The sequence below is a fragment of the Carettochelys insculpta genome, chromosome 4, assembly GCF_033958435.1.
Source record: "Carettochelys insculpta isolate YL-2023 chromosome 4, ASM3395843v1, whole genome shotgun sequence".
NCBI lineage: Eukaryota > Metazoa > Chordata > Testudines > Carettochelyidae > Carettochelys > Carettochelys insculpta.
This window is the reverse complement of record NC_134140.1, coordinates 100420278-100438931: the sequence shown is the minus strand read 5'-3', so window position 1 is coordinate 100438931 and position 18654 is coordinate 100420278. Positions and strand designations below refer to the sequence as shown.

Sequence of the window (18654 nt, the reverse complement as noted above, 5' to 3'; positions counted from 1 at the left end):
ATATGTTCCTTCCTTTTCCTTCTCTTCCCTCTTTCTTTCTACTCCCTCATAAGGAGGGGGAAAAACCCTCTCTCGTTTTATATTGAAATTTCAGGTGGAATGAAGTGGTTATAAAAGCATCTATCAGCATAGCAATAGCTTGCCAAGCCAAGTGTTTGGGTTGGAAGCCAGGCTTTCCCAACTGCTTAAAAACAGGAAGTATCTCTGTTAAGTGATGGATAGTTCAACTTTGCTGAGAGGAGGAAAAGGTTTTTTTGTTTTGGTTTGATTTGGTTTTCTTTGCCTCTGGGCCCAATAAATGGATTCTGTATTTATTCCATGTATGTAAAAAAAGAATTTAGTATGAGACACACACACGCACGCGTGCGTGTGTGTGTATGTCTGTATAGATATATAAAACTTAAAAAAATCAAAAGAAAACCGAAAAGCCCTTCACATATGAAGAGTCCCTGTCAGAAGCCAGCCCAGGCACATCTTATCCCAGTGATTCCTGTTAAGCATTCACAATCTGTGAAGAACAGCCTGCAGGATTGCAATGGCTCCTGAGTGATTAATTGCCAAGAGAGTCTAGTTCCAGGTTCCATTACACATAATTGTTATCTTTTTTAAAGTTTTTTTTTTTTTATTAAACCCCTCGCCCCAAAAAGTGAAGGAAAAAAGTAAGTAACATTCATGAGGTTTAGCATTTCTTAGTTAGGGGTATCAAAGAGGTACTTATGTACACAGGTACCAAAGAAAGCATGTTACATTGTTTGTTAGCTGATAATAGATTTATTTACTTTGATTATGTTTAAATTCTATAAAAAACACTTTACTGGAAATCAAGGAGGAAGTGCTATCTAACAATGAAAGCAGATGACTGTGAGTCAGGATTCCTGTTCTCTCAAAAGATGACTGTTCAGCCTAGCAAGTGGCAAAGCTAGGTTGTCCCTGGACCATAAATGGCTATGCAAGAAAGTAGTGGGAAGTAAAAACACCCTCCTCTCCTGCTGAGAGTGTGGCTGAACTAGGGCTGCATATCCAAATCTTCCACCACAAACTAAGTAAAGGGACTGGCCAGAAAAAGAATCTCAAAGTGTTGGGAACCATTCTTGATGATGATCCTCCACGTTACTCGAGGTTCCACCTGCCTCTCCCAGGTGTCAGTGTCAAAGTCACACTTTACCAAGGCTTTCATAAGGACGTTTCTGTGGCACTTCCTCTGCCAACTGTGAGACCTCACCCTAGTCCTCAGCTGAGTGTTGAGAATCTGTTTAGGCAGGCATATCAGGCATGCTGACCACGTGACCAGACCATCATAGCTGCCTGTGGGTGATTGTTGCCTTGATGCTGCAGGAGTCAACATCTGCGAGGATGCTAAAGTTGGCCCTTCTGTCCTGCCATGTGATGCTAAATATTTTCCTCAGGTACCTTTGGTGGAATTTCTCCGTATCTTGTGCATGATGTCTATATGATGTCCAAGCTTCAGCCCCTAAAGCAACATTGGGATGAGTTCAACATTGTAGCCATTGCTCTTGGTCTGTATCTTGATGTGATGGTCATCAAAAGCTCACCTCTGTAAAAGTCCGTAAGCTGCACTGGAAATGCAGTGGCAGATTTCTTCATTGATGTTGGACACACAGCTTCCAAGCACTTGGTTATCCACTTTGAGGGTTGGTTCAGATAATGGCAATACCTTGTTTGTTTATTTAAAAAGAAAAAAAAAGTGGCACCAGTAATTAGGCAGCTCCCTCCCACCCCTGCCAATCCTATGGCTGGGGGTGTCACTACTCAGTACCAGCACAAAAAAGCACTGGGTAACAATTTGATGTGTGCTGGCTGAAAAGAACTTTGGTCTTTCATATTTTGAGAGTGAGTTCTAACCTGCCATAGTGAAAACATCAACAATTGTTTGGAAACCATCTTGAGAGACAGCACTGACCACGGTGTCATCCGCATACTGGACTTCTCCCTCTGATGATGTTGTGGTCTGTCTTGGCTTTGAAGCAGCCCAGATTGAAGAGGCTACCATCCATGCTGTGGATTATTTCATCTCTGCTTGGGAGGTCATCTCCAATAACTTGGAGCATGTCTGTCAAGAAAATATTAAATAGCATAGGTGCTCTTAGTCCTTGGTTCGGTTGCATCATCATTGTTGAGTATCACAGCCTGCATATTGTTGTGTAAGAGGTGTATGAGGTTGAGAAATTTTGGCAGACTCTCAAAGTGCCACCGAATCTTCCAGATGTCCTCAAAGTGGAAAATTACTTGGGACAGAACTTGAGACAGAAGTTGACACAGATATATAATATAGGCAATATTATTATGTTGCTGCTTTATAATACTCCCAAAATGGTTAATGAGTCTAAAAATAGGCATATTCCAGTGTTTGCTTTGCAAGCAGACATGCAGTACGTATGTGTTAATTAACATTGAACTCCTGCTTCTCCTTTACACCAAATTATGCCATTCTTTTTCAGGGCTCACTAATACCTAAGGCTATTATCAGCAAAGGCAGCATGAGAAACACACACTCTGAGTCAGTGACAGTCTTCTTTATCATTCTCAGGGCTAGATTTTTTGTTTGTGCTTTAAGATGCAAGAAATTAAAAATGCAGGTCTGAAGTTACTGCAGAATTTCAGTCCTAGATACAAGAGGTTAGACCCCTGAGAAATATATGATTAATCTCTGGCTACTAATACAGAGAAAATCTGCACAAATCTATTATCTGATCCAGAGTGAAGAAATGTTGAGCTGGATTTTCATCCATTGGATTCTACTTTTGTGCATGCAATTGCACTTGTTCAAATGTGCACCTGCAGATTACAGGTTCAGACAGCTGTACATTCATTAACACTTGGTCATGGTCTTTAAGTAGACTAAGGCTACTTATAATAAGATAGATTCAATGGTGCTGAAGTAATTTTTATAGTGGGGGTGCTGTGGGTGGAAACCATGTATTTGGGTTGTTAATGTTATTTTAAGCCCTGGGTGTGGCACCATTTTTCTGAACTCATAGGTCCTGTACGTGTGGGTAGATTCTGAACTCACTTGTCATGGTGTAAAGGAACAGCTGCAGGCATTTCAAGAGGAATAGTCTGTGATTTGTAATGAAATTACAGAGTTCGATATCTGGTCCACTATTTGCAGGCATAAACTAGTCACGAATGGAGGCCAGGTAGAGGCTTGGCTTCAAATGTGTGTCACGCTATTTTTTATCAGCCAGTGGATTACATTGTTTAAAATAGCTGAAATACCTTGGACATCTGCAGGATCTGCTGTTGCAAATTAACTACTTATTGACCTGTCTGCCAAGGAATGTGGTAGAAGCCCCTGGTCTTGAAAAATTTAAAATTAGTCTAAACGAAACACTTGGAAATGTACTTTAGTGACCAGTCCTGTACTGGCAGGGAAGTGGATAGGATATCCTGGTATGTCCATTCCACCACTAACATTTGCTCATTTCAAAAAGCTAGACGCTGAGGATCATGTGAGAATGATGGCTTCTGAGGGGCACTAGACCAGGGTTCTTAAACTGAGGAAGAAAATTCCTCAGGTTATTGATTGCCTCACAGGTTCATCTTTGTTCTCAGGACTCAATTTGGTATACTTACAAGAGGCTATAAACATGGTAGCCAGTTCTGAGAGGTGAGGAAGGTAACTTGGCCCTCAGCTTCACCTTCCCTACTCCTCCTGGAAAGGACAAGGTGAGAAAATGGAACTGTGACTAGTCCCAGTTCCACTCTCTCTTCCCATCATTCCAGTGAGGCAAGTGAGAGATCAGAGCTCAGTGCTGCCATCTCCCTTGCAGTACAGAGTCAGCACCTCTGTTTACATGGTCTCATTGTAATGAATTGCATCTCTGCTGGAGGCAAGTCTTCCTTCTCCATGCTGTATCTCTCTTCAGTTTGTTAGATAAATTCTTACATGGGAAGACTGTAGCAGGAGGGCCAAGTCCTCTGTCACTCAGACATGTGAGGAAGAGCACAGACTCCATTAACAGGATATGTAATGCAAGCTGAATGAGGAGCAATCAGATAAAATGGACAGTTTTGATGCAATCCCTAAACTGCATTCCTTTCTTTCATAGCTAATGAAAAGTCAACTGTATTCCTCTGGCTGGTGCAGGAAGCATTTTGGCCTTTCTCATGGCATTTCAGTCCTGTTTCTATCTTTGACCTCAAACAGGAAAAACTGAGGGATGCAAACTCATATAAATAGTACTTGTGTCTCAGAAGAGTTTCAGATTTGTTTTCTGTTTTGCACATTGGCACTCAGGACATTTTTACTTTCTTCAAACTATTTTAGCAATCCCTATTTATGATTCACATTGTCTATGTCTACACTTGCCCCCAACTTCAAGGGGGGCATGGTAATCAGAGTGGTGGGAGTTTACTAATGAAGCTCTGTGGTGCATATGTAGCTCTTCATAAGGCAAATTCTTCCCCACGGCAACTTCGAAGTGCCTGTGGCTGCACACATTCTGGCCCTTCAAAAGTGCCATGGCAGGTGGGAATTAGCCTAATGAAGTACTGCGTATTCACCGCAGCACTTCATTAGTAATCTCCCATCACCCTGATTACCATGCCCCCTTTAAAGTTGGGGGGAAGTGTAGATCCAGCCATTTATTTTGTCACCTACTCTTCTGTTCTCATTCACAAAAGTTGCTGCATGTGACTAGTTTGCAATAAAACCAAGGGAGCTCAACAACACATTTGTATATCCTAGAAGCGAGATGGTAAATGGGAAGAAGTCTTGTTAGTTGAAAAATATATTCCAAGATTTTAGTTTATCCCTGCTTTATGTAAAGATGAGTCTGTTCTCCTCCTTCCAAATGGAATAATAGAATAACATTGTGTTTTGAAAGGTGTTAAGTACGGATACAGAATACTGAAAAGGAACTGAACATTTCTTAAGCCAGTGATATTGAGTTTTGTTACTTATTGCTAAAAAAAAAAAAAAGTGCCACTTCAGGCTGTACTGTGAGCTATATAGAAGGATTTCACACTCTTGACATGATTCATTGCATCAGAGTACAATTCAAAATAGTGCTGAAGAAAATATTATGTAAAGAGTAAGAAGAATACTGATATACACCTATCTCTGTTGCACCTAACAGAAATGTAAGCATAAGGGATGGGATTTACCAATGTAAAGAATAAGTTATATGTAGGGTTCTTTAAGTATGTTTCTGCTTCATCCTTGTATTGTATTTTTCTGACTTTTGAAATAAACATTCTCACTGTACTGTTGTATCTTGTAAGGAAATCAAACCATCTGCTCCCCAAATCGTCCCTTTTTATTATTACTTTTTGTAAGTAACCATGTAAAATGTTCCGGCGTTGTTCACCGCTCTTCACAAAGTACTGCCACTTGATATTGCATGTTCTTCCTGAACACCTGCTGTCAAATGCATCAAGTCTTTTCCTGTCAACTGGCACAATGCTCCAGGACTTGAGCAAGACTGACGTGACAAAAATGTTGTGCAGCCTGATTTTTATGTAATGTGTAGTCCTTGTATAAGTCTGGATCACGGAAAAATTAAACATTTTGGAGGAATTCTTTCTCTGTGACCCAAATAATTTAAAAATTACTTAAAATAATTGTTCTTGAATAGGTTTAAAAATCATAATTCCCAACCCTGAGTGCAAATTTAGAAGCCATGTAACCAGAACAGAGATAATATACATAAATCTTGGGAGAGACAGGAGGATAGTGGCTAGAGAATTGGAAGAGAACTGAAAGAGGTGTTGGATGAGCTGAAGGTAGTGGGACCTTTCTTATGCAATCAAGTATATCTAAGAAACCAACAAAAAGAATCTTCAGTACCTCCACAGAGCTGCAAGTCCACCGGGTCCTCTCATTCAGGATGTAGGCCAGGTGCTGACTGCTAATTCCCCTATAGCATAAAGATACCCATTCTAAAACTCCAGACATCTGGGTGCTGTGGTTTAAACAGTTTAACTCTAGAGGGATAGGTGACAATGGAAGCAAATGGGCTTTGCACAAGATCTTAAACACCCTAGGCATTACTTAGTCCAAAAGAAACATAGGTCTAGACAAAATAACAAACAGGTATTCAATTTCTGTCTCATTTTCCTCCCCACTCTGGAGAGTTCTTTCAGCGTGGGCAGAGTTTTCTGGGGCGTTCAGGATTCTCCACCTGGAGTTTGTGGCTTTCCTTCAAAATCATGGCCTACATCTACACTACCATGATCCTGCGAAAGAATTTCTTCTGGAAAATGATTCTTTTGGTGGGGGGCGGCGGGTGGAAATGTGTAGATGCCCTGGGAACCCTGTTTTGGAAAGAGAAAAGAAGTTCTCATGGCACTGGATTTTTCGATCCCTGGCCCATTCATTCGAAAGAGCAGGGGCTATATAGATGCTCTTACTCATCTGGGAGAGCAAGAGCAAGAGGGCCCATAGAAAAAATGCTGCATTCTTCCCATTTAATAGCAAAAGAAAACATTCTGTGTGTGGCTGCTCCGTGGGATTTTTTGAAAGAACCCCAGGTTTTTCAAAAATACTCGTAATTGTAAACGTAACCATGGAGTCCCTCTCCCTCTTTGTCAAGTAGCTTTCCTTTGGCTTTGGTGAATTAGACAGGACAGCACTGCCAAGAAAGTGCGTCCCTCTCTCCCTTGCAAAGCTTCCTCTGTTCTGCTCTGTGAGTTTGAGTTTATATATCCTACCAAAAAAGTCAAATGAATGCTTAGTTCTCCTTTGGACTATTTTCCATTCCCCTTCCTGTGGAGAAAGTAGAGGAACTTGCTTCAGCCTATCCACTGTTCCAAGATGTTACCACCTGATTAGGCAATCATTTAAGTTCTAATTGCCAACCATTCTACCTGGTCCCAAAGATACATTCTACAGCTCCTGTCAGTAGAAGATGGAGTCCATATGTATCGAGGCAGTCCATGTTCAGCAATTTCTTCACATTAACTAGAATTCATAATTTGTACATTGGACAAATGTCCCATATCATCAGATCCTGATATAAAGAGAACTTCATGGATTGTTCCTTCATTTTGATAACCAGTGGTGGTTTAGTGTGCCAGTGAAAATAGCAGCCAATGGAGGAGACATACAATGTCTGGGAGAAGCATTTCTATTGGAGCTGAATTTATTCAAGGGAACTCACTCCTGCAAGATGTAAAAATGGCCATGAGACAAGCCCCTTTCTTAGCAATGAAAGAATTCAGATCTCCAAATTAGGTTCCCCTTGATAAATTCATCACATACAAATGCTGACACACACACACCCCAGACATAACCAAACAGGAAATCCCACAAAGTGTAGAGTAAGTATGTCCTTTCTCAGACAGGATAGAAGGAAAGAGAGTTATTTTTAAATGTTTGGCAGGTGCTTAGAGGCTGTGATGATAAATTGAATTAATGATATGCTGGATTATATTATAAAATTTAAAATACCTCCAGTCTCCAGACATATTTTCTCAGTAAGGATCACAAGAAATCAGTTTCATATGATGTCTGTTAGTTTAAAAAGACTTACTTACAAAGGATACAGATTATTGTGCTCTTTCCAGTTTTCCAATTGCAATGTAATTGTAGCCATGTTGGTTCCAGGATGTTAGAGTGGGACAAAGTGGGTGACATAGTACCTTTCATTGGGCCAGCTTCTCGGTTTTTCGCCAATTTAATGCCCTAATTTAATATAACAACCTGTTTATGGAAATTCATTGTGACAGGAAATGTTCAACACACTAACCCTCCAGCTTAAATTCAGTTACCTCCTGAATGTAATACCCCTTCTTGTTCAATGTAATGTGGGTAGTTTTCATTTTGCTAGTGGGAAAAATAATCTTGTCAAACTTCACTGGACTTTAAGTACCGCATTGTTCTTTCAAATCTCAAGTTGCCATATAGGGGGCGTAGCTTGCCACAGGATGAAATGAGAAATATGTTAATGAGGTTAGGCACATGTGTTGAAACTTGTGAGAGGCTATGAGATTTTCCTCAGTCCTATCTGAAAAATGTAGGAAAAACTGATGCGTGTTTTATCTACTTACGGTAATATTGAAAGCTACTTTTTAATTCTTCATTGTTTAACAATGTAAGTCGTGCTGTGGGTATGTAGCTCTCTAACTAGCTAATGATATTCTAACAAGCTAAGTAATAGCATGCTTTTTTCCAAAAAAAAAAAAAAAGGGGGGGGGGGGAAGCCCTAAGGTTAATTCTAGTTTAAGAATTTGCATTTCCATTCTCAATGGTTTACCTGGGCTTTTCAGATTTAAGGTTTTCTTTCTGAAATAATTATCTACAATAATTACATATGAATACCCTTGTTTTTAGAAGGTTGGTTAAGTTTTCTATCTATCTGTCTCAAATAACATTTCTCCAATTAAAACATTGGAGAGATTAAGGGAACATAATTTTATATTCAGTAGTATTTTCATTTTAATCAAAATGTTACATTATTATTGGTGATGGTATATGTTACTGAGTATCATTTTACTCTTCTGAGCCTTGGTGTCCCTATGGATGATCCAAACAGAGATTGCATAGTGTTCCACAGCCCCTGACTGGTAACCTATGAGTTATATGCACTCAGGTCTCCATTCTATACCTGCCAATGTTTTGTGTAAAAAAAAAAAAAAAAAAATTACATAAATATTGCATGATGGTACATAAGATTTCTACCCATATGCCAATTAATTAATTATATGCCCTTCTAGTCACACATTTTGTATTCCTAGCTTCTCACCATACATGAATTCTATACCTCCTAGCCTAACATCAAATAATTCTGGCCCCATCAGCTCCCACTAATTGTTTGTATGCTTCTAGTCCCAAATCAGTTTTTCATACTTCGGCAGCAAACAGCTAATTCTGTGGTCCCAACAGTTCATGTCAGCCTTTTCATCTTGCACTCCCTTTTGTTCCTGCTGCAGCTGTGGCGGAAGCTCCAGAGATTCTTCATTCCCACTTCCTTGTGTGTTGGGGGAGGGAGGGTCAGCTCCAGGGCTCTTCCTTTAGGAGCTTAAAAAGAGCCATATGTGGTGAAGTCCACTGGTCTGTCTAACCCAATATCCTGTTTTCCGACCGTGACCAATGCTAGATATATCGGTGAGAATGAACTGAACAAGGCAATTAGTAAATGATCTATCCCAGGTTATCCAGTCCCAGCATCTGGCAACCAGGGATTACCAGAGCATGGGATTACATTCATAATAATAGACATTGATGGACCTAGCCTTTACACACACATCTAGTCTGAAGGGCAATTCCTGACATCTAGTCAGTTCCAGGGATTTCCTTGTCTCTCATGCACACACGCAGCCACCCAGCTGAGATTCAAATGCTGCGCATCTTAACAGAGCACCCATAGCTGGCAGCGTGAGTTTCTACTGGTGGTGCATGTCCGTACATGACTCAGTGCACATAACAAAATTTATTCCACATGTGCATAGAAAAAATAGATGGAACTTTGGTGGGAGGTCAGTTTCAGGGTTCTTTAATTCCTCTCTCCCTTTGCCTGGGCTTGGAGATTGAGAGGACATCTGAGCCATTTTTCATAGGCAGGAACAGAGTAATTTGGAAGTGCTATGTTCTTTCTGTTTCCTCTTCCCCACATGTCATTTGTAAAATTATATCTGCTGTTCTCTCCTTTCCCACTCAAAAACAGCTCTGGGATCCTTAGGGAACTGGAGAGAGCTCTGACCTCTGGTTACATTTAGCAGGGTGAGGGATAGGTGGGATTTTTTTGTGCACACCCAAAGGAGGAAAAGAAAACCTTGAGAGATGGCAGATGTGAGGTTCAAGAAAGTCCCTAACCATGTGCATAAAGTTAAATGTGTGGCCTAAAGTGTGTTTCATGTTCTCTCAATGTAAGGTACACAAATAATTCTGACCTCACAAATCAAACATTCAAAATTCTACATGCATACAAGGCCATTTCCTCAGTATGTGAAAAGGTGTGATTTAACTAAAATTCAAGTTAGCTAGCTTGATTTGAAACACCACTTAGCACTTAATGTAGACAGTTTTAACACCTTTAAAATAATGTTAGCTGGCTATGGTGTGTCGTAGGGAAGAATCTGGATTATAGCAATACCAGTTAGTGTATTTATAAAGTGTTAAACTGTGTTATGCTAGGTGCTAAGTAGTGTTTCAAGTCAGGTTAGATAATTAGATTTAAAAAAAAAAATCCTCCCAGCTAGATAAGGCCTGAATCAATTACAGCATTCTCTGAATATAGAATAACAGTCTATTGGAATAAAATTGTTACAGTCAGTGGGCATATGGGTAGTTTCCATTGTGGAAGACTCGCATTTGATTTTAAGACATAGCCTTTTATTTATTGTGGTGGTGTTGGCTGGCCCCAGAGAGAGATCAATCAGCAGGGAAGTAGTGTAGCTGAGAAGCATAGTCACTCTGAAGAAGAGGTCGGATTTATCAAGTAAAATGGTTGAAATCATCAGGGCTTCAAGGAGGAAAAATAATTTTGTAGCTAAAGAACACACCTGAGAGTTAGGAGATCTGACTTCGTATCTTCATAGCTACCATAGACTTTGTGTGACCTTGGGCAAGTTGCAAAATTTGTCTGAGCCTTAACTCCCCAATAGGAGTAATAATATGCAAGGGTGCTGAGTTTCATTTGGGAAGCATGTTATTGTTCTTGGTGAAAAGTGCTTAGGAACCCCCAGAACTATTCTTATGTTAATGCCTGCCTATATATCTATTTTCACCTTTTCACTGCTCTACCTTTCACTAGGGCTAGCACCGACCTCAGAATTGAGCAGTTCTCCTCCATGCCCAGCACCACTATTGTCTGGTCCCACGTACAGCTTGGATGCAGGAAAAAGTTTGTCTCTGAATTTCTGTACCGCAGTTCCCAGTTCGTAAATAACTGTACTGTTTTCCTCTGCTCTTTATCTTACTGATTACAGATGGTACTCTCTTCAGTGCTGGTATTAGTTCCTATTATGTATATACACAGCAAGTAGTACAGGGTGGTCCTAACTTGATTGGGTGCTTCAGGTGCATCCATAATTCAAATTTTAATAAAAACGTTTATCTCTTTTAAGAAAAAAATATGGTAAAATATGCTGGTATCTTTTACTTGGGCCACCAGTTGGAGACGACATAAAACATGAAGCTGTCTGAAAAGCCATTTAAGTGGAAAGTGGTACTAAATTACAGCACAAAAATAAATATGATGATCACTGCATTTCATCTTTAATTATGCCTTTTGAATTCTATGGGAGAACCTCCTAGAATACTTTTTAATTCTGTTTAAGCACCACTTTCCCAGCTAAATAGCAGTAATTGTTAATCACTATTATTAGGCTAATTGTTTCTATAGGAAACATCCAAACACTGATTTCAGGTTTCCTGATTAAACCAACCCTAGTGTAAGTGAAGTTTGTGAACTTGAACTTGTAAATATGTCAGGTTTTCTGTAAGTGCTAACATTAGCTATGGGGCATATCCTTAGGAGCAAGTGGAATGCAATGTCATGTGTAATATGATACCTTCCCAGGCCATTCCAGAAACTTATAAATTCATCTATCACAAATGCTGATGAAAAATGGTATTGATGTAAACATGATGGTGACACTGAATTACAGACTTGTTGCACTGTTTCTTTAGGTTGTCAAGTTCCTAAAAAAACCCCACCAGTACTACTGTGGATAGCTGTGTAGAATTCATTGTATGTTTCACAATTTCTCTAGTTGAGAATTGTTGTGCTTTTGATTTAAAAATAACAGGACATCTCTTAACATTCAGGTTACATTTTTCCACCCTGAAGCACCACAACAGTCTTTTTAAAGCACTTCTAGGAAGGGTGTTAACTTGATCAAGGCTGTGTAGGAAGGAAGTCTCTTTCCTAGTATTTTTTCAGTATGACTTTCACTGACATGATCAGGCTGGGAAAAGACTTATTGGCTGGCAGCCCAGGACAACTATGCAATATCTCAAGTCAACTGGAACTCAAACTACCCTGCCCAAGGGAGAACTGCAACATAACAAGAATTTAAGTTGTAGGCTGGATCTTATAAACACTGTCCAGTTTAAAGTGTATTTTAATATTATTTATATCCATTCCAGTTTATGTACATTTATCTCAGGTGATCTGTCAGAAAATGAAACATTAAAAGTATTAAACAGTTTCTAAACTCTTCCAAAAATATGGTAGTGACTCCCTCTGATCTCACAAATTAGGCAGCTGACTGTATTTATGTTTACTTAGGAAATTAGTCCTTAAGTCCTTACTCAGAGAAAACTCTTATTACCTTGCATTGGAGTTTTGCCTCAGTAAAGACCTCAGAATTTGTCTATAATTTATCTTAGAAATTGCATGTACAGTATTCAGTGGCAGTTCCCTCTTGGGGCGGGAGGGAGGGAGTGTACTTCTTAAATCACGAGTTATAAAATGAGGAGTCCGTTGATTCTGGTTTGCAATAGTGGTAGGTTTTATTTTCTTCTGCCTTGTTTGCATTTTATCTTTGTTGCACTTTTAGGCTGCTGGCATTGCTTTACTTTTCATTGCCATTGCTCTCCTTGAAGTTGCGCTCTTAGAAAGACTTAATTTACATTCCAGGAGTAGTCTCACTGATGTCACTATGACTACTTATAGTGCTGAAAGTTATGCATGTGCGTAAGACTTTGCCAGATTGGGGCTTTAGATTATAGCTTTTTTTCATTTGTTTAATTGTGAAGTGTCCTGTGGCACGGAAGGAAAAAAAAACATTCCGCTGAGATTAGACTATGCTGATGATCAGAGTGGAGGTAGTGTTCTTGAAACTTCATATTTTTTGGTACTGAAACTCAGTGTCATTGACTGCTGCCTACCATTACCCTTTTTAAAAAAATGGGAGATGAAAGAATATTCTTTCCTCCTGTAAATTTCTAAAGACTGACAAGGTAAATCAAGCATCTGTAACTTAAATTTTTTAACTTTCTAGCTGTAGTTTTCATTGAAGGTTTGTGGAGAGAATAGCCATTTATCCATCTTCCAGATTCCAATACTCCAAGGCTGGGTCTCCATTTGCCCCCATCTTCGAAGGGGGAATGTTAAACAGGGCAATGGGAGATTACTAATGAAGTGCTGTGGTGAATATGTAGCACTTCGTTAGGCTAATTTTCCCCCGCGGCAACTTCAAAGTGTCAAACTTCGAAGTGCTGGCGTGCATGTAGCCACAGGCACTTTGAAGTGCCCATGCTGCTTTGAAGTGCTTTTATTCCCCAAAATTTTGAGGAGTAAAGGCGCTTCAAAGTAGCGCAGGCACTTCAAAGTGCCCACGACTACATGCATGCTGGCACTTCAAAGTTTGACACTTTGAAGTTGCCACGGGGGAGAATTAGTCTAATGAAGTGCTGCATATTCATCACAGCACTTCACTAGTAATCTCCCATTGCCCTGATTAACGTTCCCCCTTCGAAGTTGGGAGCAAGTGTAGACAAGCCCCACGTTTGTTATACTTTGGTTACAATGGTATCCGTACATTACTCTCGTGAAATCTAAAAAATAGTATGAGTTGCCCTTCATTTACTGAAAAATCCCTAATATACAAACCTAATGCTATGTATTCATGACCTTTTAGTATAATGAGAAAGAAAAATCTTAAATTTGTTTTATTGTTATTGAGTGCTTCTTTTTTATTAACTGGTTTTATATGATGTTTTCATTATAGGCCTTGATGAGACCTGGAAGAATTGACAGAATCATTTATGTGCCCTTGCCAGATGCAGAAACACGTAGAGAAATCTTTAAACTTCAGTTTCGCTCCATGCCTGTCAGTGAAGAGGTCTGCTTAGAGGAGCTTGTCCTGCAGACACAGAAGTATTCAGGAGCAGAGGTAAAACATTCTGTGCTCTGTTAGTGCCAGGGGATTAAAAACATAAAGCTATCCTTGTGAAAAATATAACACAAATGCCATCAGCGTACATGTGTGAGGGGAATTGTAAAGGCAAATACATACTTCAGGAAACAGTATGCTTTCCTTATTTGTCAGGTTCTTTGGAGATTGCCCAGAAACAATAATACAGTCTTAGGTTAAGTTGTCTCCACCATGAAGTGCCCACAATACCAACATTTCCAAGAGAACCATGATTGCATGAATGGGGTGGATGGATGACCTGTGGGAAGATGGCTGTATTGGAATTATGCTGACAGGGACCTGAGGATGGACAAAGATGCTATGAAGGCACAGGTCTCTCAATTATTAGATCTGGCCTCCCTCAGATTTACGTTGATGTTGATGTTTGAAGATTAGCTGCATAACCTATTCTGTGTGTAGGGAGAACAACCATGAAATAAAGTGGGAAAATCTCTAAGGAGATAGTTTCAAAGAATTTCTTCCCAAGCACACCCCCTGCCCCCTCAAGGTTTCTGTGTGGGAGAGAGTGATATAGCCCTAAATATGAGTCAACAGTGTGATGCTGTTACAAAAAAAGCAAACATGATTCTGGATGCATTAACAGGTGCGTTGTGAGCAAGACACGAGAAGTCATTCTTCCGCTCTACTCTGATGGTTAGGCCTCAGTTGGAGTATTGTGTCCAGTTCTGGGCACTGCATTTCAAGAAAGATGTGGAGAAATTGGAGAGGGTCCAAAAAAGAGCAAGAAAAATGATCAAAGGTCTAGAGAACATGACCTATGAAGGAAGGCTGAAAGAATTGGGCTTGTTTAGTTTGGAAAATGAAAGATTGAGGTGGGGGACGTGATAACAGTTTTCAGGTATCTGAAAGGGTGTCATAAGGAAGAGGGAGAACAATTGTTCTTCTTGGCCTCAGAGGATGGAACAAGAAGCAACGGGCTTTAACTGCAGCAAGGGAGGTTTAGGTTGGACATTAGGAAAAAGTTCCTGATTGTCAGGGTGGTCAAACACTGGAATAAATTGCCTAGGGAGGTTGTGGAATCTCCATCTCTGGAGATATTTAAGAACAAGTTAGATAAATGTCTATCAGGGATGGTCTAGACAGTACTTGGTCCTGCCATGAAGGCAGGGGGCTGGACTTGATGACCCTCTGAAGGTCCCTTCCAGTCCTGGTATAATATGATTCTATTTTCTGACTTACAGACATCCTGATGAATAAGTCAGGTTTTGTCTGCAAATACCATTCGGTTACCCCAGTTATTTCCTATTCTGAGCATAGAGGGAAGCTCATCGTTCAAGTACTGTTGTGTAATAATTGTTAAATATTGGCATTTTAATTGCAAACAGGTAGTCCTTGCTTATTAGTTCATTCAGTCTCTCAATCAAACCTATGGTCCTATCCTCATTTTATTTAGTTAAATTATATATATATATTTTAAACTAAGTTGAGAATGTTATTTCTGTTGCAAAGTCAGACACTCAAAAATTTAGACACGCTAGAATTAAGGTTTCCCAGGCCATCTTGATTTGGTCCCCTGTGTGTGTGCATCGGGACCTTGGGTTTTAATTATGTAATCATTTTTTTTTTTTTCACAGGACCTCTGCTTCGTTTAGTGCACAGGGTATACTGTGTTCTAAAAATGAATTAAGGCTGTGTAGTGAATGAGGTTCTTGTGAATAGGATTTATTTGTTGCAGAAGGAAAATTTTAAAAAGGGCCTTATAAGGAAAACTGTTGGGCAAGTTTAACTATAGGCATGTTTCCTGCTCTCCCTATAATTAGATTCTATTTGCACGATTATTGTAGGTGGAGCTAGTAGGAGCTGCCTCTGCCCATCTCTTTCCAAGATCCTGTTTTTAGTTGCTTATAAACTTGCCAGTTTTAAACCATTTAGGCAAAAGATTTCCACAATGTACGTCTGCCCCTAAACAAAGATAGGAAAAACATGAAGTTTTGCAAATTTAAAAAGAACAGTAACAAGAAAAAACGAACATTATGTTGAGTTGCGCTAGTTCCTGAATGCTTCAGAACAAAGTCTTGAAATTAAGCGTCATGCTTGGTATCAGGGATGTGCCTCTTGCCGTTCATTGTGAAAATTCACCCAAATATGGTCAGGTTCTAAGCCTTTGGGAGATCAAATAGAAATTTTGAAATGTGTTCTCTCTCCAGAGTGCAGCAGCTGTACATAGTACCAGATAGTCAAGTTCTTCTTCGAGTGTCCCCGTGGGTGCTCCACAATAGGTGTCGGGCTCGCCCGGCGCCGCAGATCGGATGTTCCAAGCAGTTTCTGTCGGACCGCGCATGCGCCGGTGTGCACCGCTCCCTTGCGCGCTCCTGGCCACGTGCGCGATCCGGTCCCCGCCAGTTCCTCTTAACCGCCGTCGGCTGAAGACGGAATCCGAACTAGGCTAAGGCCAAGTTAGCGTATTCAATGGTTTTAACTGTTTTTTTCTTTAAAGTTTTCAAGTTCTTAGGCTACTGCAAGTTAGCCACTTGTTATTTTTCAAAAAAAAAAAAAAAACAAGCGGGACGGCATTCAGTCCAGTCCCAGTAACAAGCGGAACACCGGAGGCCAGGAGCCTAGGGCCATCAGCCCTCCTGCCGTGGCAGGCCATCGGAGAAGGGGAAAAACAGCACAGAGAAGGTGCTAAGTACCCGTTAACAACTGAAAGACTCACCAACAATGTCCTCCTCAGGATTTAAGAAATGTGAGTCCTGCCGAGAGGCAATGCCAGCGTCTGATGGGCACAGTCTATGCATAAGGTGCCTGGGGGAGTCCCATGTCACGCAGAAATGCTCCTTCTGTGCAAAACTAACAGCCAGAGCAAGGAAGGACAGGGAGATGCGGCTTAAAATGCTGCTCTTCGACAAGGCCCTCCAGCCAGACGTGCCAGAGCGGCCGCAGCAGGAGGGACCCTCCGGGGCCCATAAAAGGAAAGCCGCCTCCCTCACCCCATCAGCGCAAAAATGGAGGAAAGCCTCCCCAGCCCGATCCCTGCCGGCAGCAACAGCGAGCGGGACGGGAGCAGCCCGCAGCCCCCAGCTGCAGCAACAGCTGATCGGCGGCGGCACGGAGAGCCACGTGGAAGCGGCTCAGCCTCCGATAATCAAACAGCCGCCCCGCACCGCAGGCAGGGCGGCGGCTAAACAAGCGCCGGTACCGGCGGCACCGCAAGCGGCGGCACCGACCCCCGGGGAACCGGCGGTGCAGAGCACGCAGGCACGCAGCCTGCAGGCACCGGAGGACACCGCCCGTGCGGCACCGCCCATGAGCGTGCCGAGCACGGCGCGGACGGGGCAGAGATCCCCTACACGCCAGGGGGCGGAGTTACCTCCTCAAGGGAGGGGGAAGGCTGCACACAAAATGAGGCACCGCAGCCCCTCTCCAGACAGGGCTGCGGAGTTGCTTTCTTTCAGCCCTCCGCTTATGCTGCAGACTCCAACCAGAAGGCAGGGGTCCCCCCAGCCTACCCGGAGCCCCCATCTCCATTTTTACAACCAGCCTCGCCCTGGCTGGCACCACCTTCACACTTCCTGGGGTTTGAACCGCTGGAATACTATCCAAAATCGCTCTCTCCAGTGTCCCAGATCTCTCAACGATCTCGCTCCCCCAGACGCAGAGGGTATGCACCAAGGGAGTGGTCTAGGTCAGCTTCCCAAGAACAGTGCCTATACTGCCATGGTCGCCCCTATCACGCGGGGCATAGACACCACCGGCAATCTACCAGGGAAAGATCCCCACAGACGATCTCGTATCCCCGAGGGCAATCGCGAACGGGGACAGAGACTCAAGTATCTCAGGGGGGACTGGTTATGGAAGCCCGAGATTTTCCCTCACAAGCCTCTAGCGAGAGGGTGTACCATCACCAACAGGAACCGGAAGGGTCCAGAGAGGCGTACCCCAGTGGTTCCTCGCTCTCCTCCCCGGACGAGGCTACGGCCCTGGGGGACGTCCATCCTCCGGACGATCTCAAACAGTTTCAAGAGCTGTTTAAGAGGGTGGCCTTCACGCAAGGCATCCAGACAGCAGAGGTGCAAGAGAAACACCATAAGCTCCTCAAAAATATGAGACCTCCGGCCTCCTCCAAAATGGCAATACCGCTTGATGAAGCAATCTTGGAGTCCGCCACTATGATATGGCAGACCCCTGCGACTATTCCGCCTGTCCACAAGAGAGCGGATGAGAAATACTTCGTGCCGGCGAAGGGCATGGAGTTCCTGTTCAGCCACCCACAACCAAATTCCTTGGTGGTGGAGTCGTCGCAACAAAAATCAAAGACATCTCAATTCAGGACAGGGGGAACAGACAAAGATGCCAAGAAGCTAGAGCTGTTCGGCAGAAAGGTCTACTCCTCCTCCACTCTACTGTTGCGAATGGCAAATTATGCAGCGCATTTAGCGAACCATAATTTCGACAACTACACTAGGTTAACCTCCCTCATGGACTCGCTTCCAGAGGACAAGAAACCGGTGCTCAAGGCCATTGTGCAAGAAGGCTACGCGGCCTCGAGGACGGGAGTTCAGATCGCCCTGGATGTTGCGGACACAGCAGCATGTTCCACAGCTACGGCAGTGGTGATGCGAAGGGAGTCCTGGCTCCAGACTTCGGGTATACTGAGGGATCTGCAGGCAAAGATAGTCGATCTTCCCTTCGACTCGCAGAAGCTGTTTGCTGAATCAGCTGACTCGGTCCTTCATTCCAGTAAAGATTCAAGAGCCACACTTAGGACCCTGGGGATTTACACCCCTCCATACAGAAAGAAAAAGTACTACCCTCAACAAAGACGGTACCAGTACCAGCAACAGCGTCCCCAGTACCACAGGGGTTACG

General features: G+C 42.2%; 1 protein-coding gene across 3 annotated transcripts in view; it reads left to right on the top strand.

Moving 5' to 3' along the window:
- AFG2A (AAA ATPase AFG2A) overlaps positions 1 to 18654 on the top strand; it is a 269455-nt gene that overhangs the window by 197725 nt on the left and 53076 nt on the right. For 2 of the 3 annotated variants that reach the window (XM_074993342.1, XM_074993343.1), the window contains exon 15: positions 13639 to 13803. In XM_074993342.1, coding sequence (XP_074849443.1) covers positions 13639 to 13803 — 165 coding nt within the window. The remainder of the gene's footprint in view (positions 1 to 13638; positions 13804 to 18654) is intronic. The other variant, XM_074993344.1, reaches the window with a different exon arrangement.